The 25,459-nt window shown below is 51.3% G+C and overlaps 1 protein-coding gene across 4 annotated transcripts in view; it reads right to left on the bottom strand.

The window, feature by feature from the left end:
- Window positions 1–22,237, bottom strand: part of NCKAP5L (NCK associated protein 5 like) — a 30,897-nt gene extending 8,660 nt beyond the window's left edge. For 2 of the 4 annotated variants that reach the window (XM_018047816.1, XM_018047819.1), the window contains exons 1-6: window positions 22,118–22,237; window positions 4,454–4,515; window positions 3,211–3,369; window positions 2,451–2,519; window positions 2,303–2,341; window positions 1,461–1,580 (exon numbers count right to left, since the gene is read on the bottom strand). In XM_018047816.1, coding sequence (XP_017903305.1) covers window positions 1,461–1,580; window positions 2,303–2,341; window positions 2,451–2,519; window positions 3,211–3,333 — 351 coding nt within the window. In that variant the 5' untranslated portion in view covers window positions 3,334–3,369; window positions 4,454–4,515; window positions 22,118–22,237. Of the gene's footprint in view, window positions 1–1,460; window positions 1,581–2,302; window positions 2,342–2,450; window positions 2,520–3,210; window positions 3,370–4,453; window positions 4,516–22,117 lie in introns of those variants that run through there. The other 2 variants (XM_018047817.1, XM_018047818.1) reach the window with 2 other exon arrangements.

The raw sequence follows: 25,459 nt of genomic DNA, 5'->3' as shown, positions 1-25,459 counted from the left end.
CAATGGAGCTTCCATCCTAGCAAAGCACAACTTGGAAATAACATTAATAATGATAACTAGCTGCTAATCATTGACTACTACAGGTCAAGCACTAGATATTATCTCATTTCATCCTCACTACAGCCTGCAATATAGGTATTTTTATCCCCATTTATAAAGGAAAAAAAACGATGATTTGTATGGTTAAATAATCTACCCAAGGTCACACAGCTAAGAATTAGCTAAGTTAGGGACCAAACCCAAGTTTATCTGAGGCCAAGGTTCATGCTTTTTCCATTACGTCATGTTACTTCTGGGGAAGATAAATCCATGGTCCCAAACCCCAAAATTCATTAAAAAATCTCTAACTCGAATCCCAGAATTCATTTACTAAAAAACAAACGATTTCAGGATGATCTATGCCTCTGTTATCGTTAGTCACTGAGAAGAGTGTGGACAGGGTGAGCTTGGCTGGTGTGATCTGGCCTCCAGGTCAGCCCATGGCAGGGCCAGGACAGGACACAGGAAGCTGCAGAGTCACTGCAGCTCAGACACCTGTGTCTGCACCAACCTGGGGAGACAGAGGCTTCATCTGCCAGGGGTCAGGCTTCCCAGGGAGCTGAGGGCATCCTGCTCAGGGTTTGGGGGGCCAATGGCCACCTGGTTTGTATCCCAGACATATAAATTTAGACACAAACACACACAAGGTGTTTCTCTTCCTGGCAAGTCAGGGTAGGTGGGGGGTGTGCTGGCTGACCTCAGAACCCACTGTGCACCTTGGGTACGTGGAGCTGCTCCTGATTCCCCACAGGCACACCATATCCTTGGGGCTTCCAGACAGAGTGGACCCCATGTTACATGTTAACTGAGCCCAGGGTTCACTACCACTAGCCTCCTGCTTCTCCTGGGATAAGGCAGGTGTCAGGGCTGGAAGCAGCGATGAGCGTCTGTGGCCAAGACTAGGTTAGCGGGTGGGCAGATGCAGCCGGGCATGCGCAGAGTCATCCGGGTGAAGGGCCTTTCCTAACCTCTCCATGACACCAAGCACTGGGTGCCTTACACCCGGCCCCACCCCTGCCTCTGGCCAAGAAGAGGAAAGGCAGTGGCCAAAGGGGCCTCGTGGGAGCTAGCTTGAAATGACTGCATTTTCAGCATCCACCCATCTCTCTACTCAGGGCGGAGGAAGCAAGGACTTTCTCTGTCAACAAAAAGGGACACCAACTGGCTGGGTGGGCAGTACCTGGGAAGTGGGGGACAGCCAAGCTTAAGGGGGTCTTAGAAGTTTCCCCTCACCGAAGGCTCAGATCTATCAGGCGAGGTGGGCCTGCCCTGGAAGGCCGCAGCGCCCAGAATGGAGGCCAATGACTGACAACCTGCTTCTGTAGGTGTTTGGGAGAAGAGGGCGTGATGATGACACCAGGGCTGAGTTGGGAGGTAGGAGGCTGAGATGCGAGGAAGGAGGGGGGATCGCATGTGCCCACCTGAGGGAGGGAGCCCGCCGTCAGCTGGAGTTTCTGCTGAAACAGGGCGCTCAGCATCTGGTTCTGCCTTTCCAGGTCAAACACCCTCTTCTTCAGCTTGATGCACTCCTCTCGCAGGTCCTGCCGCCCCCAGGAGGCAGAAGAAGGCAAGGGGGTGGGGAGAGGGAGAGTGGAGTGAGCACAGTCGCTTCATCAGAGCAGTGGGCACTCCTGCTGGGCATGCGCTTCTCTTGCAACCTCCTATGAAGGAGCTGAGCCTGCCTATATTTATGGCTCTCGCATCTTCTGGGGATGGTAAATCTTCTAAAGGTTACCACTCCTGGTCGGAAGTAATTCCATTCCCTTTGGCAACTTTCTCATCTCTGAAGCCAATCCTCTGCCTCTTAGAAACCACACATCAAAGAAGGGCTCATGTAAGGCAGAGGAAGACTTAGGGGTCAGAGTAGCCCACATGTCAAGGAATTACCCACAGTACTTGAGTCAATATTTAGATGTCACCTTATGGTCACAACATCAACACTGCTATCAGGGCTACAGTGATCTGGAGAAACTAGCTGGGGCCTGGATAACGGAAGGATTCAAGCCCAAATCAAAGTTACTATCGCTTGGAGACCTGGCCTTACCTAGCGTGGCCCCGGCTCCAGGTCAAACAGTACGGACTGTCCAAGATAGAGAAAGGGGACTCCGCTGGAGAGCCAAGAGGCCATTTCCATCCTCCTCGATCCCCTAGCTGAGCAGGCTCAGGGGTCCCCAGGAAGGACCTCCCCTGCTGTGCCTGGGGCCTCCTCCCAGGGCATCTGGGCTCAGGTCAGGGGGTATGAGTGCCTCCTGTGGCCTTTTACCTTTTGGTTCAGCAGTGCCTGCACCACGTGGTTGGCAACCTGGGTAGAGAAAGGCAGAGCTGAGGAAAAGCTGTCAGATGAGTGAGTCCCTGCCTGGAGCCTGGAGCCGACAAGCTGTGCTCCGCACAGGCGGCATCAGCCCACCCACCTCGTCCAGACAGCGCTCGTAGGTCTCCCGCTGACTTTCGTTGGCTTGGGCGAGTGCTGAGTTCTCTGCCTGCAGGGAGGAGGAGGAAGGTAAATGGGAGGCCAAGCGATCATTCTTCCCAGGGCAGGTTCCTCTTGGGAAGGAGAGGCAAGGAGTCCAGTAGCTCTCTCCCTGCCCCAGCTCTTGGCTCCAGGGTGATTCTGTCAGGGGCGAGCACATAGAGACCCAGGGCATCCAGAAGGCAGAGCTGAGACAGCTGGTCCTTTGTTACCTCGACTTCAGTCCATGAGGCTGGAGGGGCTGGGGAGATACAGTGGCCAGGAGGACCAAGGTGGGAGGTGCTAAACGTTACCCTTATTTCCCTGGGGAGAAGGCAGAGGAGGCTGGAGGGCGCAGGGCAGGGTCTAGGAACGTGGTAAGAAGCCTAGTTCATGGATCCGTACCCTGGTCCCTCAGTGCCTGAGACTTTTCCTTCTGTGGCCTCTGTGGCCACCCTTTTCCTACAGCCGGGGCACGAAAGTGGGGTAAAGAAGGGAGATATCTGGGGGTTAGTAGAGCCCCACCCTTGTGCATGCCTCTTGTCCTGAGCTGGCATGAAGGCTGGAGAGCTAAGAGTAAGGAAAGGGGGTCTCAGAGGGGCCTGCTAAAGAAATGTTCAGCACTGCTCCAGCCTGGAAAAGCAGGCTGAGAGGAAGGTTGCCCTGCACCTCCAAACCCACCCAAGCTCGCAGGGCTCTGGCCAGCCTGCCCCGTGCCCCACCTCCAGCTCCCGCAGCCGGTGCAGGAGCTCCTGGCAGGTGCCCGGCTCAGCGCTGCCATCACCACCTTCTCCTGGGTTCAGGTTTCCAGGGCTCCCGGCTGACTGGTCCATGGCCTCCGACATCAGGCCCTGGGGGTAAGTGAGAGAAGCCCCGGCAGGCTACTCCAGGGCATAGGGAGGCGAGCGGAGGAGGAGGTGGACAGAGACAGAACTTGTCAGTATCTCCGGAGTTGGCATCCCTGTGATCCCTGTGCCTTGGACACTGTAACAACTCGGAGTCAGGCTCAGATTCTTGCTCATGGGACAGACACATAGACATGCTCTTCCATCTCAAGAATAGAGACCATTGTTTTTATAAACTCATGACTGCCCTTGCCCTCTTACAGATTACACAGACACTGGCCAAGAGCCAAGAAACCTGAATTCTCCGCTGAGGTTGGTCTCAAACGGACATTCTATATCTTCCTGGCAGAGCCTGAGGTGGCCTGCAAGCCTCCAAGCCTCCCTGCTCCGGGCGAGGCCCCAGCAGAGCAGCCTCTGTGAGAGCTGGGCCCTCTGCAGGGGTCTCTTGATACCCATCCCCCTTCCACTTTTCCAGCTCCTTCCTACTCATTTTCCAGGGCCCCCACGCCAAGGCTGAGTCAGGTACTCCTCCAGCTCGGCTCTATAAATGTCCCCCCAGACTGTCAGCTCTGCGAGGGCAGGGACACTGTCTTCATTTCACTGACTAGATACCCGATGTGATACCTGGTGTGGAAGAGACCAACTGACGGCTGAACAGGCTAGTCTGTCATTGCCTGAACACAACAGAGCCAGGTCTCTGACCTGTATCACATTATGTGATCCCGGCTCCCTCCCTACTCCGAACTGTTGCCATAGTGACTGGCTTTCCTTGACTAGTCTTCATCTTCCATTTGAGTTTTAATTTTTCAGGTAGAGGAAAGTACTCCTTTCCTTCCTCTATACAAATACTGTCAAAATTTCCAGTAGATGGGAAACCCTCCCTAATGCAAAAGGGTAGGGGTCCTTAGTCTACCACCAACTACTTGCCTCCCTGACCGCCTAAAGCTCCCACAAAAGGGGCTTAGGGCTTTTGGACCAAGGAAGAGGAGCCCTCAGCAGCTCACCTACCAGGCATCTGAATGCTTTTTCCTCCCTCCCCTGTGGGGCAGAGGCTGCCTCGCCCAACCCAGCCCTCCTCCAGTCCCCACCACCAGCACACCCAAGTTCCAAAGCCCCTCACCTGTCTCTGCCTCCTCACCCAGGCTGGCACACTCACCCACGCAGCCAGAATGGTCACCTTGCCTGAGGAGACACAGAGGGAGACAAGGTCAGCCATGCACTTGGTGGCTTCCTACTGCCTGGCATCCTGGACCAGAGGGATAAACAAGCCAGAGAAAATCCTGCCCGTATGAAGCTTCCATTCTACTAGGACTGGCAGGTAATACCAGAGATAAACCAATGAACCGACATCAGGTCCTGAGAAGGCGCTGAAGGTGACAGCGAGGCAGAGAGCTACCTGCGTGAATGGGCAGATGAAATCCTGGAATGGGAAGAGCATTCCAGGCAGAGGGAAGAGGCAGTGCAAATGGCCCCAGCTCTCAGCCAGAGGGGATCGAACAGCAACCCAGCATGCGTCATCTTTTTTCATTCTCACAACCACAAAAGGGGTCAAGTGCTATTATCGACACATATTTGAGATGAGGAAACCGAGGCAAAGGAAGCTACACCTGCATCCTCGGAGTGTATCCTGCGCGCTGGGATGTTCTCCTGTGTCATGGATCACATCTGATTCTCCTTTCGACCTCGTAAGGAGGGTGACGGGGGGAGGTGCCAGCCTGCTCTGAAGCAAGCTCCAGAGACAAAGGATGCTGCCCACACCATATGGCTGGTTCACAGAGCACAGTGGGCAGGCCTGGGCCCCCTTCCTATGCAGCCTTTCTGTACATCCTTGTCCTCTGTGCTCCGTGCACTTAGTCTCAGCATTCCCGGAGCTTTGCAGTCAGACAGACCCGGGTTAGACGCTGGCTCAGCAAAATCAGTTTCCTCATCCCTAACATGGGGATAAGAATACCTAGTCCAAAGGGCTGTTGGAGCAGGAAGTGAGATAATGCATGGAGAGAGTCCTGCATGGACTCTGATAAATGAAGGCTTTTCACTCTGGCAGTTCACCTAGAAGCAGACCCTAAGTCCCAGGTCCCTCTCCCTGGGGGTCTTTAAAGGAGGGCTCCTGAAGATCTGAAGGGCTGCCCCTCTGCCCTGCCCGTAGGGGCTTCCTCCTCTCCGACCCCTTCCCTGGCAGCCCTCCAGCCCTCACTCTCTTCCACCTGATACTCTAGAAAGAGAAAGGGAGAGAAGAGGAGAAGGCTTCTTTCTGGGCGGGGGTGGAGTGGGGAGGGAGGAAAAACAAGCCTGTGCACAACAATGGGAAGGGGGCTTCTGAAAAGCAGAGAAAAAGGAGAAACTGTGCAATGCTTGTTCTTGACACTCCACCACAATCTAAAGTCCTTTGTTATTTTAACATCATAAAAATGTATCGAGTTATAACTTTGTTTGCTCATAACATTATCATGCTTGCTATATTTAGAAATGGACAGACCTCAAAAGAAATGAAAAAAATTCAGGAAAAAGCCTCCTTCCCACATACACAAACAGGGGTTAAAACCAAAACAGGCCTCAGAGAACCAGTTCCAGCCTACCCCGTGTCACTCATCCGCGGGCCACCATCCTCTTGCCAGGCGGGGGCTCCCCCTGCTCTAGGAGAGGCCTGTCCCCACAGGTCACCAGCATCCCCTCAACCTCCTCATCACTTACGTCCCCAGTGGACACCTCCAGAAATAGAGGGGCAGGGGCGGGGAAGGGAGTGCTTGGGAGGGTGAGAAAAAACAGGAGGATGAAGGAGGGGAGAGGGATGAACAGGGCTGTGTCCGGAGGCCACAAAAGGGAAAGATAAAGTGGTAGAAACCTCCAGTCTTTGTTTTCTTCACACAACCACAGAAACCAAACTAAGGGTGAAGGTGGTTTAGGAGGGTATCTTTTGCTAAAATAAATAAACGAATGAATGAAAAAGCATCCAGGTCAGGCATGAGGCCTGTGTATGTGTTGAGGAGGGTGGGGACCCAACACACCAACCACCACCACCCTCGGATCTGAGCCCCGGGGAATCCCAAGGCAGGGCGGCCTGAGTCCCACTGTGACCTGGGGGGGACCCTCCAAGGGACAAGCCACGGGGGCGCACAGCTCAAGGGTGTCAGTGTCCGGGTCTGAGCAGGGCCTGGGAGAGGCTCCAGACATGTCGGCTGAAGGCGGGCTGTGACTCAGCCCCACTTTGGGGAGAAGTTTTCTGCCCTCAGCCCAAGTGGTCTGGCCAGCTCCAGACGCTGGGCCTTCTGTGCGTCTGCACGGCCACAAGATGAGGGCAGGAAGCTGTCAGCCCGGATTGTTGAGTCACTCGGAAGAGGCCTGCATTTAAACTTGGCGCTGGGGAGGCGCATGCTGTGAGTCTGGTCTCAAGATCTCTAGACTGAAAACTTGCATCTTTAGCCTCCTCTGGGGAAAATTACGATCCAGAGCAATAATACCACCTCTAGCTCCCAAACTGAGCCCAATTAGGAATTTGGCCCTTCAGAGTTTGAGGTTTCGAACCAAATCTATTGAGGAGAAAAACAAAAACAAAAAACAAACAATCCAGGTCAGTTCCCCAGTGGTTTTCCCTGCAGGGTCAGTGGGGTCCCCTCCCCAGGGCCAAGCACCCCTGTCCACCCTCAGGCCCCACAACTGCTACTCACGGCTTCTGTGCTCAGCCCCACCTAGAGCCCAGGAAAACCCCTGGCCTGGGTTTTTCGGGATGGCCCTGCTTTCAAGCATTCCTCTGGGGGCCCCACAACATATCCCGGGTGTCTGATGTGGATGTGGAACACAGGACGCTGGCCCAGCTGAGTAGGGATGGAGCTGCAGCGGGTGGGAGCTTGAACTTGAATGGGGAGGCTCTCCCGCCAGAACTGCCAACGGGCAACCCCGCCCTCCACAAAGGCCTGATTCAGAGGGAGGTGACCTCAGTGCTGAGGGGAGGGAGGGAGAGGAAGAGCAGGGCCTCTCTGGCCCTCCTTCAGAAGAGACTGCGAAGGGGGATCAGCTGCTCAGGGGTTCTCTGGGTAACGCAGGGAAGGGGCAGGTGCGCCCAGTGACTGAGCGAACCTGGGTGGTCGCTCATCTCTTCAGCCTGGTCAGGCATGTTGGGCAACCCTGCAAAAAGGCTGTCCTGGCCTTTCAGGCAGCCAGATCAAGGAGGGGGAGCCCGCCAGGGCACAGGCAAGAAGACCACAGGCAAGAAGACCCCCCTTTGTAGTCTCAGAGTCCAGGCTTGGGAGGAAGGGGCCAGAGAGATGGCAGCGAGCCGGTCCTCTAGGCTCCTCACCCTGGCCCTTAGCCAAGGCCTCTGGGCCCTGATGAGCCCCTCACTGACCAGCTGTTCCCCCCTGCAGTCCTCTAGGGGAAAAGAGCCAGGGGCCAGGGGGTGGGGGAGGGGCGGGCAGCTGTGGGAAGGCAGAGACGGAGTTGGCTTTACTAACAGAATCGTCCGTGTAATCCAAGTGTTTCCCCCTCTGCTCCCCCCCATCCCCCAGCTGCTTTCTGGAATCCCCGTCACACCCAGGAGTCTACTTGTAAACAGCAACTTCTTCACCCACGGCAACACTCCTTTCCAGACAAGATCTGCCCTGGGTTGAGGGTAGGAAGAAAAAAACAAAGTGAGGACTGAGGCCCCGGGGGCATTCCCGGTCTGAGAGTGGCTCCTTCCTCTGCCCTGAAGCATCTGTCTGCCCCAAGGATCCCCATTGGTCTCCCCCACCCCCTCACTCAGGGCCAGAGGCAAACAAGAATTTCCTTCCCTCCTCCTGACAGCTGGCCCCAGGACACAATAGCCCTTCTGAGGGGCAAGTGTCCATGGGGAAGGGGCCCACTGCACCCCTCCTCCAACTTCCTCCTCACAGGCACTCCAAGAACCTCCAGACCATGATGGAGGTGCTTTCAAACCGACAGCAGGTCAGCCAGGGCAGGAGGAAGGGCAGTGGTGTTGCGCGCCCAGAAGGCTTGTAGATGTTGATACCCATTGTCTCTCCTCCCCAGATCCTTTCTGCTCCCTGTTCACAGCATCACCCAACAACAAAAGCAGCCGCTGAGGGTGGGGAGGGAAGGGGCTCCAGCAGACTCAATGGGTTTATTTATAGGGCCACAAGCCAGGGGCTCTGCAGCCAAGATGCCTAGCCCCACTCCCACAAGTGCAGCAGGCCCATCCTGGCCGGGCCAAGGGAACTGGAAAAAGCCTCAGGCCAGATGGTTTGGCTTATAGTCCCAACAGTGCAATTTATTTGCTGTGTGACTTTAGGCAGATCGCTCTATTTCTCAAGGATTAGTTCTTTCATGCCAAGTGGAGGTTGTTCTAGAACAGTGGTTCTCAAAGTGAGGTCCAGGGATCCTGAGGCCCTTTCAAGGAATACACAGGGTCAAAACTGTTTTCACAATATCACTAAGACATGATTTGCCTTTTTAACTCTCTGTCTCATGAGTAGGCAGTGACATTTTCCAGAGAGTACGAGATAACTGATAGCATGACAGACTGAATTCAGAAGCAGATATGAGAATCCAGCTGCCTCCAATTAAGTCAGACACGACAGAGTTACAAAAATGAAGAACAATGTCATTCTTTTCACTATTTTTTGTTTTGTAAAATAGATAATTATTTCTCATAAAATATTAACATGGGTTATTGTTACCTTAAAATGAATTAAATATTCAAAACTCTCAGTTTGAATTTATATGACAGTGAATGTCAGTAGGTACAATCCATGTGAACCAAAGCTCTTTGGGGGGTCTTCAGTTTTTAAGAGTGCAGAGAGGTCCTTAGACTCAATAGTTTGAAAAGAATCACTTTTCTTAGAACAATGTTATCCGGGAGAACTTTTCGTGATGATGAAAATGTTAATTCTGTGCTGTTTAATAAACATGGTAGCCACCAGCCACATATGGCTACTGAGCAATTGACATGTGGCTGGTCCAATGGAGGAACGGAATTTTAAAATTTAAAAAGCCATATGCAGCTGATGGCGACTATACTGGACAGGGAAGGTAGAAGATCCCTGGGTCTCTTGACTTTAGCATTCAAGGTCAATGCTTCTTTCCAGTCCAGAGGCTACCAGTAAGGAAGGACAGGCCTGGATACTCCTGTCCCCAGGCTTTAGCTCACATTATTACTCACTCTCTCTTCACTAAAGGAAGGCCATCTAAGCCAGATGGCCAGTCTTGCTAGCCCTCTTACCGAGGCTTAGAGTTGCTCTCTCATTCTCTGTAACAGCTACTTCACACCTTCGCCAACCACCTCATACTTCTGGTCTACCATCTTCCCTAGTTTCCCAGAGGACTGGCCATCAGAGGGGAAACCCCTGAAACCTCCTGCCACCACCCTCCCATCCTCTGTCCCTCCTCTCCTCCTCTTTCCCCCAGCAAGGCCAGGACTTCCTGTCCCAGACCCTTCCCAACTTCAGGGTCTACTTCCGGAACAGATCTTTCTCATCTACCTTCACAACTTCTCAGGTACTTTCATCTTTAAAGTGATTTCCCCTTGACATTTTTCCAGACACTGCCCTCTTTTGCCTTTCACAGCCAAACTTCTTTAAAAAAAAAAAAAAAAAGCCATCCTTCCTTCTCATTCTTTCCTCAACCTGGTCCAACTTCAGTAACTGCCACAAGGCTAAATCCTACAGCATCTCGCCTCCACTGCTTTCTCAGGTGCTTCTCTGGTGGGTACTTCCTGCTGGACTGTTTTTTAAAGCTTAGAGACATAGTTCAACTCACACACAACTCACAATTCAGGGGTTTGTACCATATTCACAGATATATATATATAGATCATGACCATAGTCAATTTGAGAACATTTTCATCACCCCTTAGTTACCATCCCCTCATGCCCAAACCTAAGAAACCACTAACCTATTTTCTGTCCCTACAGCTTCCCCGTTCTGGACATTTCGTATGAAGGGAATCATATAACAGGTGGACTATTATGACCGGCTTCTTGCCTTCTGCATGTTTTCAAGGTTCATCCCTGTTGAAGCATGTATCAGTACTACACTCCTCTTTATGGCCAAATAATATTCCACGGTATGACTACGCCACAATTTATCTATTCAGCCACTAATGGACATTTGAGCTGTTTCCACTGTTTGGCTATTATGCACAAAGCTGCTCTATGCACTGCTGTGATAGTTTCACATGGATGAAAGCTTTCATGGGTATACACCTAGGAGTGGGACTGCTGAGTCATACAGTGACTTTAAGTTTAAATTTTTGAAGAACTGCCAGCCTGTTTCCCAAAGTGGATGCATCATTTTAGAGTCCCATCAACAGTGTGATGGGACGTGCAATTTCTCCATGTCCTCACCACTCGTTATTGTCTGATTAATGGCAACCCACTCCAGTACTCTTGCCTAGAAAATCCCATGGATGGAGGAGCCTGGTGTCCATGGGGTCGCAAAGAGTTGGACACGACTGAGCAACTTCACCTTAGTAAATGTGAAGTGATATCTCATTATGGTTTTGATTTCTGTTTCTTTGATTGATGATGTTGAGCATCTTTTCAAGGGCTTATTGGCCACTTGCATGTCTTCCATGGAGAAAAGCCTATTCAGACCCTTTGCCTGTTGTTTAATTGCGGTATGTGTCTTTTTTGCCATCGAGTTGTCAGAATTCTTTATATATTCCAAACACAGGCCCCTTATCAGATATATGATTTGCAAATATTTTCTCCTATTCTGTGGTTGTCTTTTCACTGCCTTGATGGTAACCACTTCCTCCTGGACAACTGTTCCCTCGTCTACCACATTTCTCTCTTTGCAGCCATCTTCCACCTCCTCTTCTGTTATTTATTTGTGAGAATATGCGTGTATACTTTGTTAACATTTTCCTGATGGCTGAGAGGTAAAGAATCTGCCTGCCAATGCAGGAGATGTGGGTTTGATCCCTGGGTCAGGAAGACCCCTGGAAGAGGGAATGGCAACCCACTCTAGTCCTCTTGCCTGGAAAATCCCACGGATGGAGGAGTCTGGCAGGCTACAGTCCATGGGGTCACAAAGAGTCAGACACAACTTGGTGACTGAGCACATGTGTACACTTTAAAAAAAAGGAACGGGAGTTCCCCTGGTGGCTCCGTGGTAAGGAAGCTCCCTGCCGATGCAGAAGACACAGGTTCAATCCTAGGTCTGGGAAGGTCCCACATGCCTTGGAGGAACTAAGTCTGTGCACCACAACTACTGAGCTGGTGCTTTAGAGCCTGTGAACCACAACTACTGAAGACCTCGAGCCCTAGAACTGTGCTCTGCAACAAGAGAAGCCCCTGCAGTAAGGAGCCCGAGCCAGCCACGAAGAGCAGACCCGCTTGCAGCAACTAGAGAAAGCCAGAGCGAAGCAATGAAGACCCACCGTAGCCAAAAACGAATGTGTGTGCTATGTCTCTCCAGTTGTGTCAGACTCTTGGCAACCTTACAGACTGTAGCCCACCAGGCTCCTCTGTCCACAGGGATTCTCCAGGCAAGAAACTAGAGTGGGCTGCCATGCCCTCCTCCAAAGGATCTTCTTGACCCAGGGATCGAACTCGAGTCTATTAAGCCTCCTACACTGGCAGGCAGGTTAGTTACTATTAGCACCACCTAGGAAGCCCTAAAGAAATAAATAAGACTTAAAAACAAAATGAAACAGACTTTATTTGGATCTTATGAGTTTCTCCATTGATGTCCTTTCCACTGGTATTCTATCCCAAGACCCAGTACGGGATCCCACGTTGTGGTTAATCACCATGACTCCTTAGTCTATGATAGAAGACAGTTCCTCAGTCTTTGTCTTTTATTAACTTCACACTTTGGAAGGAAACTGTATTTTGGAGAATATTCCTTAATATGAGTTGGTTTGATGTTTTCTCCAATGAGATTGGGGTTATGGATTCTAGGAAACAACATTACAGAGGTGATGTGACCTTCGCAGCACATGCTATCAGGGGGTATGTATACATGATGCTGAGAGGTCTTCTTACTAACGATGTTAAACTTTGATCACCTGGTTAGGTGGCATCTATCAGTGGGCTTTGCATCATAGCAAGACTATTTTTCTTTTGTAATTAATAAACATTTAGGCGGGGGTAACCCTTTGTGACCATGCAAAATCCTATTTCTGCTTAAACTTTCACCCACTAATTTTAGGATTCATCAGTGGAACTCGCCTGCAGCAATTACTATTGTGCTCTAAAGATAATTTTTGATTTCTCTCATTCCTTGTAATTTATTAATTAGAAGTTTTCTGTAAGGAAAAGCTGTCTCTTCACTCCCATTTATTTACTTAATTACATATTTGTATCATATGGACTCACAGTATGCATTATTTTATTCTTTGGATTATAATCTTAATATTATCATTACCACTTACTCTTACTGCTTAAATGCCAGCTTTAGCCATTCTTTCAGGTTGGTTCCTGTGTCCTTTCAATATGCTTTCATTAAAAAAAAAAAATACTGGGCCTTTCCTGAAGGTCCACTGGTTAAGAATCTGCCTTCCAATGCATGGGATGCAGGTTTGATCCCTGGTCAGGGAACTAAGCCTGCGCACCATAACTACTGAGGCCATGCGGCACAACTAGAGAAGCTTGCAGTCCACAACAAACAGCCCTCGTAGCCCCCAAAGACATTATTTTTAACATTTGCTTACTTTCTGGTACAGAAGATGTCCCAGGCTTATCTTGCATTTTCCCTGCCACAATCTCTTTTTCTAGCAGAGCAATCTTCTTTCTAAAACTGTAAATCTGATTGTGTCCCTTTCACGTCAAATCTTCCCATGACCTCCTAGCTTTGGGGACAGATGAAAGCATTCAAAGCGGCCCTGGAAGCCCTGACCTGGGCTGGCCCCAGAGCAACATTCTTCTGAAAAGCTGTCCTGGGCTGACGAGGCCTCCACTGATCTCTCATCTTCAAGTGCCTCCTGCAGGATCAGTATTTCAAACTGCAATGCATCCTGTTCTCCAGTACTCCTCTATGAAGGGGCAACTTCCATGCTGTAAGTAGGGGAGCTCCTTGAGGAGGGACCCTGCTTACACTGAAACTTCTGTTCTCCCCGCCACTTCCTGCCACCGAGGCCCTGAATTTGGTGATCTCCTTTCAAGACCAGAAAGAAGGGACAGGTGAGGATTCATCATGTTTCCTTAAAGATCTCCAGTGACCCTGCCCCGCCCCCCCTCCCCCGCCAAGTGCTTCTGAAAGCCCCATATGACAAAACACACGGCAAAGTGAGAGAGGACATTTTCAGATTTGCCCTGGACACTGATATGACCTCTGCCAAGCTCTCAACCTTTGCCCAGGTCTCAGCGATGCCCTCTGAAAAAGGGACTCATCTATCCATTCTGCAGATTAGGAGGTACAATGCTGGGTACTGGGGGGCAATTTAGAGATGGGTCCCCTCTTCTCAGACTTCCTGGAGCTTTCAGACTAGTAGGGCATGTAAGCCATGCAGGTAGATAGCTGTACTACGAAGGAGGTTCCATAAGAGAAGTCTTCGGAGAACTTTAAGAGAAATATTAGGTTGGAGCTGGAACAGTTTTTCAGAACTGGAGGCATCTAGTGAACTTTATAAATAGACAGGGTTTAGGTACAAGAAAAAGGGAAGGGGGTCATTCCAGGCAGCAGGAGGCAGAAATCTCTGGGTGTGCATGGAAACAGTGACTCAGTGCAGCTGGACTGAAGGGCATTTGAAGGTGAGTGTTTCCTGCTCCCCTGGTCCATGCTAGTTACTAACTCCTCTCCTATCCCCTGACCGAATAGGATAGTCAGCATCTTTTCAACAACCTGGATGTAACCAGAGGCATATGCTGGGCCCCCCAGGAGGAACCAAGGCAGAGAGCCTCCTGGAGATGACAGAAGAGCTGACAACTGGAACTTCGGTGATCTGCTCTCAGACCCGAGAAAAAAGGGTCTGGAAGGCCACACAGCCTGTTGGTGCTCAGGCTGCATGGCAGGCCCTGAAGAGACAGGCATATACTCTGCTAGCCTCCATACCCGGCCCCTAGTGCTAACACCCCCAAGCCCCATATCCTAGCTTGTTTCTTCAAAGGGAACAGCCTCCAGCCAATCAAGTGCCTTCCACACCCAGGCAGCTTTAGTGTCGACTCAGTGGGTGCCATCTGGCCAGGGCCCATGGGTGACCTCCTAAGCTGCCAGCTCAGCTCAGGGAGAAGTAGCTCTGCTCACCCACAGGCCCCGCTCATCCATGCCCATAAATATAAGCCAGGCTTCCTGGATTCTGACCTGGCTCAGGCATACTGCATGCCCCTAGGTGAAGCCTAGAACCACCCCGACTCAGTTTTCTTATCTGTAAAATGGGGTGAACTCTGACTCCTCTCTTCCCACAGGGCACAGAAGAGAAGGATGAGGTCACGCCTGGAAATGGACTGCAGCTGAGAGGTCCCCTTGTGTGAGGTGGGGATATGTGTGGGTGAGGAGCTTGGCAAGACCGTTAGGGAGAAACCCTTGGTTTTGATGCTGCCCTCCTCCTATGGGCCCCGTGGGCTTCCCAGGAAAGCAAGGCGGGTAGAGAGGAAGGGACAGCAAAGCCAAGAGCTTGAGCTTCCTTCTAGCCCCGGGGACAGGAAGTGAGGTGCCGTCTGCAGAGGAAGTGAGAGGCAAACACCCCCCAACTTCCCCTCAGCCTGAAGTGGAAAGGAAGGCTCTAGCTTCAGGAGCTCACAGCCCCAGAGCTGGGGAAACTGAAGGTGATGGGGTGGAGGGGGCAGGCAGGAGGCATTTTTGACACCATCTGCCAGGAAAAGATGGTCTCTTGTCTGAGACACAGTAAAACTTAAGGGGTCCCAGACAGTCCACAGATTGGGGGAGTGGGGAGAGGAGCACAACCGAAGTCAAGTTGAAAAACCCAGCTTTCCAGGTCACATGGGACCATTTCTGCAGCGTTGGTCCCAGACCCCTGCCCCAGCTCTGTGCTATGCCACGTGCCTGCCCCCAATACACACACATCCCACCGCACACCAAGGCGGATTGGGCCTCTATCTGGTCTGACAATACTTGTCCTTTCTTTGCAGCCTCCATCACAGCTTTAATTCTGTAACTGCTTAATTTTTGATTAACGTGGACTTCTGGGATCCCCACTGTATCCCCGGAGTCTGGCATCACACTGAACACCTAGTAAGAGCTGCCTGGAGCTTGAGTATTCCTGAGAGGCTGGTTTTGGCATCTGAATGAAGCCTGGTATACAAAGGTAAATGAACCCTGCTCCTGGCCTGGGGCTGACTGGGGGACCCTGAGGTGGGTGCTAACGGACAGAAATCAGAGACCCAATATGGTGGCAGAAGAAAATGCTCTACAGACAAATATTGCCAACAGGTAACAGATGAAAATAGTACACACTACATGCTATCTTCGGGTAAAGGGGGAAAAAAGGATATTCGTATTTGGTTTTCTATTAAAAGATGGGGGATATGTAAGAAATTAATGGGACTTCCCTGGTGGTCCAGTGGTTAAGAATCTGCCTGCGAAGGCAGGGGACACAGGTTCGATTTCTGGCCCAGAAAACTAATATCCCACATGCTGTGGGGCAACGAAGCCGTGCGCCACAACTACTGAATCCACGTGCTGCAACCACTGAAGCCCGCAAGCTCCAGAGCCTACCAGCTACAACAAGAGAAACCGCTGCAACTAGAGAGAAGCCCTCGCAGCAACAAAAGCCCAGAACAACCAAAAAGAAACAGAGAAATTAAGAAGTGATCATCTATGGGGGGAGATGACACAGCGGTAAAGAATCCGCCTGCCAATGCAGGAGACTCAAGAGACCCAGGTTTGACCCCTGGGTCAGGAAGATCTCCTGGAGAAGGAAACGGCAACCCACTCCAGTATTCTTGCCTGGAGAATTACAAGGACAGAGGAGTCTGGTGAGCTACAGTCCACGGGGTTACAAAGAGTTGGATGTGATTGAGCACGCACACCACCACGTGGAGGAAGAAGAGGGTGGAGGTCGGAGCGAGATTTCTCAATATATGCCTTTTTGTATCATTTTGATTTTTGGACTTTGTAAAAAAAAAAAAATCTAGTGAAAAAAAGAATATAAACTTTAAAAAACTGTTAGAAGGAATAAACACTTGCCCATGTGATTTCTTTTTTTTTTTTAACCATGGGATTTCTAATGCCCCTCCCAGGTAGGGCCACCTATTCTCTTCTCATGTTAGGAAGTAAGGACCAGGCCCCAGGGACAAGGGAGGGGTGAAGAGGTCTCCACAGGGGAGTATGGGGTCTGGCCAAGGCACACCAGTTTCTTCTCTCCCCTGTCTTCCCAGCAGTGTCTCCCCAAGTTTGGGGAGAGGCCCTCCCAGCCGTCGGCTGTGGTGTGCCTTGGTAGCAACAAACTATTCAGAAGTTAAATTAGGGCCACTTCCGCCTAGCTAAGAGCTGGGTTCATTCTCACTCCTGAGAAAGGGGTAAGGTTGGCCAAGGGCAGAGGTAGGAGTTTGGGCAAGGGGAATGTTTGGGGCAGGTGGGGGTAAAGTGGGGTAAAGGGCTCCTGAAAGTGCCTGGGGCTTCCGAGGGCAAGTTCTGGGGGTGTCTCAACAGATCCTCACACAAAAGGGCCAATTACAGCCCCCACATCAAGCCAGCTGGGGATGAAATGAATCAGCCCCTGGGAACTGCGGCTGCTGAGGACTCCAGCGCCACACCCCAGGAGTTACAGGGCCCCTCACATTCTCCTCTAGGAAAGACCTCACCACTCTCTTACCCAGAGGGTCTCCAGGGAGGGACCACTTCACGCCCTGCATTAGAGTGGGAACTGCAGACCAGCACCCCAAGCGGTACTCAGCCTTTCAGGCAACAGCATGAGCAGCACAATGGGTTGTTTCTCCTTTCAAAATACCTATACTTAAAAAAAAAATTAGCTTAGTGAGTCTTGGAGAACTCCCAGAGCTTATGGACCAGCGTAAGATTCAGGGAGCTGTGCCTACTGGGCTCTTCTCAGCAGCTGCTGGATTTTTAGAAATCAGGACTAACAGCAACGATAATTCACCTTAATAACAAGCTGGCCTCCCTGGGCCTCTTTCATCTGTGTAACTCCCAGAGAAGCGAAGATGGTAATTATCAAGCAGGTGCCACACCCCAAAGATGATGTCTTATTAATCCATCAGCAACAGACTGGGAAACTGAGGCCCAGGGAGAAAGATTTCTCTCACAGGGAGCTGAGGATATAGGATGCCGAGGGCCACTGTACAGTGAAGAACCAGAGGTGCCCGCCCTGTACCTGCCATGTTTTGGGACAGTGCTGAAGACAAGGGTGCTTCTTTCAGAGGCGGCCAGACTTGAGTTTGGGGGGAAGGTGAGGAAGACCCCAAATATGTCCCAAGCCCCCTCCCCAGACTACAGCAGAGCCTGGTGGTAGCCTTGGCCGGGAGTCTGGGGTTTTGATCTTGAGTCAGAACACATTACTCTCCAAAGCATCATCTCTGCAATGTACACAGCCACTGTGGGGTAAGTGAGGGCTCAGCTCTCCAAACAGCACCACACCACAGGTCCAGTCCATGAAGTGGGAGCAGGGGGCACCTGGCAGCCGACTGGCTAAATCAGATCAAAATCATCTCAACTGTCGAGATTGCTTCTTTGGGATCCAAGCCCATCTCTGCAGCCCCCACACACCTTTGGCACTGATCTTAAAAATGAGATTTTTCCTACAGCAAAGCCTGCTTAGTTGGTCACTGCTTCAGAAATCCACAAGGAGGCTCAGCTGGTCTGTACCTCGAGGAGAGTGGGCAGAGAATCAGAGAAGACCAAAGGTATTTTCCCACTGTAGCCACGGGGGGAAACAGCAGACACTGGAATGTGCATGGAAATGGAAAGGTGAGGCTCTGAGGACTTCCCTGGGGGTCCAGTAGTTTAGACTTCGCCTTCCAGTGTAGAGGGGTGTGGGTTCGAACCAGGGAGCTAGGATTCCACATGGGCCAAAAAACCAGAACATAAATAGAAAAAGCGATGTTGCAACAAATTCAATAAAGACTTTAAAAATGGTCCATATAAAAAAAAATCTTAACAACAACAAAAAGATGGAGGGCATTGCAGCTTACTACGTGCTTGGTACCTTGAGAGATGCTGGGAACAGACAGAATCTCAGCTCTGGGGAACCATAAGTGTCAAACCAGGTAGCAACCAATGAAAGACCTTGTCTTCCAACCCTCCAGGGCAGAGCCTGGGGCAAAATAGTAAGGGTGCTACTCTAAAGAATTTGAAGTTGTTTTTCTTCAGCATGTTAACAGAGCTGACCAGAGCCCAAGGGGAACCTTAGATAAAACTCTGACCCACTAAGGGCTTAGGTCTCCACAATCTCAGGTTCAAGAACTGCCCTCTCTGCTTTAAATCTGGCCCAGCCCCTTCATGCACAAGAAATTTAAGGCAAATGGTACAACGTAAAACAGCAGACCAGAGTCAGGAGCCCTGCTTCTGACACTCGCCACTGTATGAATCACTTCCCCCTCTAGATTTCACTGCACCTCCCTCTTTTTTTTTTCTTTTCAGTTTCCCCATTTTTAACACGAGGGCGTTGGACTAGACTGTCTCTAGGATTCCTTCCAGCCTGTGACTCTATGTTGTTTTGATGCTGTGGCAGATCCCAGATTGATTTACATAAATTTGCATGTTCAATCAGAAATCCTCAACTCCCAAGTATAGAAAATCCAATCAGTCCATTAGTGCAGCCAGACTGAGGGCTGAAGGAGCCTGCCAGGTTTGGGAGAGGACTGTCAAAGCAGACAGTGTAGTAGTGGTGAATCAGGGGAGGAGCCGGGGAGGCAGAGGCAGAAGCCACATTTGTCCTGAGAGATGTGCTTCTGGTGACCCAAGGCTGAGGGGGCCAGGGACCCCTCTTCAGCTGTGAGGCAAGAGTACTTTCTCCTGCTTCTAACGGGGCCTCTGGCTGGCCAGCCTCAGAGCCACACCCCAAGAGGAAACAGCAGCCTCTGCCTAGCAACAGCCGCATCCTTCACTCTGACAGGGACTCCACCATTAGCTACTTTCTGGGAAACTGACCTTCCTGGGAGCTTCCATTCTGCATCCCAGGGGCTCCTAGCAGTGAGGAAGGCTTCCTCAGGGGGGTCTAACTTCAACACCCTCTGCTGTAGCTTCCCTCCCGTGGGCAGCAAGGCCCGGGGAAGAGGGCTCCTGGGGAGCGGGCAGAGGGAAGAGCAGTGCAGGAGAATGTGCTCCACGCGCCGCTGGCCCCATGGCCTCTCTGCCCACCGCATCTCCTCTGCTATCCCCCTCAGCACCCGGAGACCAAAGGCTGAAAACAAACAAGGAGAACGTGAAGGCCTTTGGCTCTTGAGCTAGAGAGCAAGTCCCAACCTGGAGAGCCTGACTCCTGAGCAAGCTCTACCCCGAGGAGGGAAGGAGTCCAGGCAATGTGGGGTTGGGGCAGCCTCTCTCTGCTGCTGCTGGGCTGGTGTGGCAGGGTCTGGGAGGGTGGCTGGGAGCTGGGGGTGGTGAGTACAGAGGTGTGGTGAGTGGGGCCAGGCTGGGCAACAGCGGTAGGGCTCTCCTTGCCCTCTTCCCATAAGAGAGTGGAAGAGTGTGCTGTAGTCCCTGGCCTGGATCCTAAAACAAGTCCCAACAGCTGAGATGCAAACTGTCTCCTGGGAATCTGCTTACCCTGCTGGCCCTTGGCTGCCTTCTCCTTTCTCAACCCCTCCCCAAAGGCCCAGCTCAAAGACTGGCCTGCCAGGGTGTCTCACCAGAGGCCTTGATGGGTGGCCCAAATCCTAGCCAGCAAGAGTTCATACTCCAAGGAACCAGGGGTGAGCAGGGCAGTGGCTATTCTTAGGCAGGATAAGGGAGTCTGCACCCCTCCAACCCAAGGTTCTAATCCTAAGCAATTTATCTCTCCAAACTTAGCTACCCTGCTGGAGGACCTTTCTCCCCTCCAATTTCACTCATCAGTGAAACCACACAATGTCAAAGCGTGGAAAGGAATGGTAGAGCCTTCTAGTCCAACTGCTGGATTTCACATACGGGAAAGGAACACCAGAGAGGCAAACCACTTTGGTTAAGGTCACACAGCAACCTACAAAGGGCAAGGACCAGAGCTTCTGACTCCCAGTTCACAGTGATAGCAGTTTGATCCTCACACACTTTGGTTTCCATTTGCCTGTTGTAGAAGGGCCTTCTTCCCTGCAGCCCAGGCCATCTCCCCCTTCAGGTTCTCACCATCCTCCAAAGGCCTGACCTGGAGAGAAGCTGGAGGGCTCATACCACCTCATGCACAGACCACAGACTGAAAACAAAGTTGAACTACATGGGAATATCTCCCCAAACAGGGATGCAAGTGTTTCTCTGAGGTAAGAAACCCACTAACCCCAGGTTGTTTTCAGAAGGACAGGGACCCAATATGAGAAGTGAATTGTGTTATCTCCTTTCTTGAAAGACAAGGAGTCTCCCAGTCATCTGGCATGTCTTGCAAGAGAGGGTCTGCAACAGGGCAACTGGGTTAGGTTCATTTCCCCCAAAGTACCGTCCACCGCGTGCAATCGGGGAGACCTGGGTTTGATCCCTGGGTTGGGGAGATCCCCTGGAGAAGAGCATGGCAACCCACTCCAGTATTCTTGCCTGGGGAGTCCCCAGGGACAGAGGAGCCTGGCGGGCTGCAGTCCATGGGGTCGCAAAGAATCGGACATCACTGACCTACGGAGCACACACACTGTCCACTGAGCCGTCAGACTGACCCTTCGCTACCGCTCCTCTAGGACCACACGTGTTCCAGGCATGTTTCCACTGCTATCCCTGGTGGACAATTGTGCTTAAGCAGGAGGACCCGTGGGGGGAGGGAGAGCAGTGGTAAGAAGGGAATAGAAGCTCTGCCTTTACAGCCAGGCAAAGCGGCAGCCTAAGACCCCTGGCTTCTCAGGAAGGCCGGCGTTTAAGAAGTAGCAGCTGGATAGGCTAGTGGATAGCGCTGAGACACCTGGAAAACTAGGCCTGTGGGAGATAAGGGTCCTCCGTGCCCTTGGGGCAGCGCCAGGGCCGGAGAGACTGTGGGGCCTTGGGCCCAGGATCAGGAGACCGAGACTGGGGTTCAGACAGTCGCTCTTCTAGTCGGTCTAGGCCAGGGGAGTGTCGGGCACAGATAAATTCTCTGCATTCTTCTGGCACCGCAGCCAGGACCCAGAGAGCCTTTCCTGCAGGCGCTGCCCTGGCTCCACTCCCTGCCCAGCCCTTCTCCCTTCCTCAGCCTCTTTAGTGTTCAGCCTGCCCAGCTCCCTTTCTCCTTTCCGCAGCCCCTCAAAGCCACCGAAGAGTCGTTCCGGGAGACCCCGAGCTCTCCGCCTCTCCCCACCTCCCCCACGCCCCACCGCCTCAGGCCACTGGGACTGCAAGGAGTGAGAAGAGGAGCCCGAGGCTCCTCTCCGCGCCTGCGCTTTAGGGAGTCTCCCCTCAGGAACAACCTGGCACCGCTAAGCGGCACCCGGGCGGTGGGATGCTGGTGGGGTGGGGTGCGCAGCTGGGGCAAGGTCAGAGCTTTTAAAGGGGGAGGGAGACCGGCCCCCCGGAACATCCCCCTCTCTGCAAAGTTTCCCTTCCGGGGCCACCGAGTGTGCGCGAGGACGGCGCGGGGGGCGGGAGGGCGTGGGGTGGGGGTGGACAGAGTCGCTGCTGGTCCCCCCGGGGTGAGTGCGGCGAGCGCGAGGGGACGGCAGCGAGGTCCGGCAGGAAGCTGCGCCGCCCTCTCCGACCCAAGGCTGCCACGAGAGTCTTACCCTCCATACCTCCCACCCTCGGCCCGGGGCTTACAGACCCTTCACTCGCCGCCCTTTAAATTGCAAGTGGGCCCAGAACTCACCAAAATCAGGTGCTGAGCTGGGCCAGGGCAGGCCTGATCCGCCGGGTCCATGGCCGCGGCTCTGGGGCGGGGGGCAGAGAAAAGGGGGGGTGCTGGGGCCGCCTCTTGATGTCAAGGCTTTAAAGGGGCCAGTGAACCCCGCCCCTCGCTCAGACCCCGCCTCCCCCTCCCGCGTAGCCAATCCACATTCACCCTGGATGCGCGCCCCTCCCAGCCCCCCTCCCAGCCCCCGCCAGATGTTCCCAGGACAAGAGCTAAGTCCGCCCGGCTAGAGCGCGCTGCTTCCGCCCTGGAGGAAAGGACCTCCCTTACAGGCCATTCCCGCCCCCACCCCGCCACCCCCGGGATAGAGAAACAGTCTTCTCAGACCTGGCAGGGTCGGGGCTGGTAAACCTCCCCAGTGCCAGGATAGGAGAAACCAGGCTGGGCCGAGCGGTGGTGGAATGGGAGGCATCTATAGCAGAGAAAACTAAGTAGGTCCACGCGGGTTAGCGGACATGCGCGTCTGCTTCTGCAGGGCTGGGCGTGCACGTGTATATCTGGTTGTGAGCGTCGGTGTTTGTAATTCGCTTTCTTGCATACGTGTTGGGTGTAAATCTAAGGGAAGAGGCTTGAGTGCCTGCTTGGCCTTAAATGCTCCCGCCACCCTTTTATTCCTTCCGGATCAGGTCCTTTTAGCACTATGGAAATCTGAGCTCTGGAAACTGGCTCTGCCCCGCTCAGAGCAGTGCTGGTCTTTTCCTCACTAGTTAAAGAGGGAAGGCTGAGCAGAAAAAGAATACAACCTTGTTCTCAGCCACTTGCTGTCTCAGTGGGGACCAGATCCTTCCTTGTTCAACTGTTTGCTTGAAAGAGGAAAGGCCAACAGCCCACCCAGGCCCCTGAAGGACCTCAGAGCTCCCTTCTATACGATTCTCATTGGTCCTTGGTTAAACAGCTATTTGCCCTTGTCTGGATACCATGTAAGCTGGCCCGTTGATGCTGGTTCTGAAGTGGATTCAGCAGAGAAATACAAAGGGATCCCTAGCCACAGTCTCTGCACATTTTATTAAAATTGGGGTATATTCCCACTCCAGTGTTCTTGCCTAGAGAATCCCAGGGAGGGGGGAGCCTGGTGGGCTGCCGTCTATGGGGTCGCGCAGAGTCGGGCATGACTGAAGTGACTTAGCAGCAGCATATACCATATTAACCAATAAATGAACATAAGAGTTGAGGGAACATAGGGTGCTCAAATTGACTAGAATTAACCAAGAATTCCACTCTGAAGGAGGCTCTAATTTGAAGGGCAGAGAGATCTTGAGTACCAGGTAAGGACACAAGGAGATTCAGGTAGGAAAAAGCAAATTATCTGCATGGGACAGTGAGCAGATACCAGTGGTAGGGTGGGAAGTGGGAGAAGTTAATGGAGGAAGTTTTGTATGGAGGAGATAATAAAGATATGGATTTGACAGGACAAGTAATAAGTCATTTTGGATTCTTGAGTGTAGAGGTAGCTTGATGAAAAGAGTGCCTGAGGATAGTGATTATTGGAGCCTAGACAATAAGATGGTGGTTACTCCCATCAGATCTCACCTTTGCTTTAAAACAATTTTAAAAACAGATTTATCCTTCAGTTCAGTTCAGTTCAGTTGCTCAGTCGTGTCTGACTCTGTGACCCCATGAATCGCAGCACGCCAGGCCTCCCTGTCCATCACCAACTCCCGGAGTTCACTCAAACTCATGTGCATTGAGTCGGTGATGCCATCCAGCCATCTCATCCTCTGTTGTCCCTTCTCCTCCTGCCCCCAGTCCCTCCCAACATCAGGGTCTTTTCCAATGAGTCAACTCTTCACATGAGGTGGCCAAAGTATTGGAGTTTCAGCCTCAGCATCAGTTCTTCCAGTGAACACCCAGGACTGGTCTCCTTTAGGATGGACTGGTTGGATCTCCTTGAAGTCCAAGGGACTCGCAAGAGTCTTCTCCATCTCCAGCACCACAGTTCAAAAGCATCAATTCTTTGGCGCTCAGCTTTCTTCACAGTCCAACTCTCACATCCATACATGACCACTGGAAAAACCATAGCCTTGACTAGACAGACCTTTGTTGACAAAGTGATGTCTCTGCTTTTTAATATGGTGTCTAGGTCATAACTTTCCTTCCAAGGAGTAAGCGACTTTTAATTTCATGGCTGCAATCATCAACTGCTGCAGTGATTTTGGAGCCCCCCAAATAAAGTCTGACACTGTTTTCCCTGTTTCCCCATCTATTTGCCATGAAGTGATGGGACCAGATGCCATGATCTTCGTTTTCTGAATGTTGAGCTTTAAGCCAACTTTTTCACTCTCCTCTTTCACTTTCATCCTTAACATACAATAATATTCACAGATCTCGGGTGTTTTGTTTGGTGAATTTCAACAATAATATAGTCACCTGTGTAACCCACCTGAACCCACCAAAGAATTTGTCCATCCACCTGCACAGTCAATTACCCTGTACCTACCAACACCCACCCCCTGCAACTTCCTGAATTTTATCACCATCGTTGTCTGTTCTTGAATATTACATAAGTAGAATCATATAGTATGTACTCTTTTGTGTCTGTGTTCTGTAGCTTAATTATGTTTTTGCCATTCAGCCATGTGTAATCTTTATATTGCTGAGTAATAGTCCATTGCATGACTGTATCATAATTTGTTTATCCATTCTCCAGTTGATGGATATTTGAGTGTTTCCATTTTGGGGCCATTGTGAATAAAGGTGCTCTAAATATTCTTGTACATATCTTTTTGTCAATGTATTTTCATTTTGAGAGAACTCACCTTATTTCTTATGATAGATAGAGGCATCCTTGGAATCCTTCAGCATTCTTATTCATTCAGTCATTTAACATTTATTGAATATGAATTAATGTTCTAGTCCTGGGTTTTCAACAAATATGAGACATGATGGTTTCCTGAAAAGGTTTAAAAGTCCAGTAAAAGTCCACAAATCTGTTGCATTCCAAAGTCACGTGAAAAAACCTTAAGAGTCTGCCAGGCATTTCTAACTATTTTTGGATGTTTCCAAACAGCTAAATTTTGGAAGCAAACAAGCCATCCAGATGATTTTTTACTTTACATTCAGATGTTTACCCTTGTTTAATAAACACAGCCGGAATATCTGCACTTGTCAGAACAAGTACCTATTCTCCTTAACTTAAAGGCTTTTGCACACTTTAGACATACAGAGTTTGGCAGATTCTGTATTGTTCACAGACCTTTATCTTCACTGACAGGAGGTGAAAGAAGTATAGCTACAATTGCTCCGTGCTTTCTGTCTTTGATGAGGCTTAATATACATTAATTTCTTAATGGCATTATTCAC

This window comes from Capra hircus, chromosome 5, assembly GCF_001704415.2.
Source record: "Capra hircus breed San Clemente chromosome 5, ASM170441v1, whole genome shotgun sequence".
NCBI classification, from domain to species: Eukaryota; Metazoa; Chordata; class Mammalia; order Artiodactyla; family Bovidae; genus Capra; species Capra hircus.
Note: the sequence above shows the minus strand (reverse complement) of the source record. Positions and strands in the feature narration are given on the sequence as shown.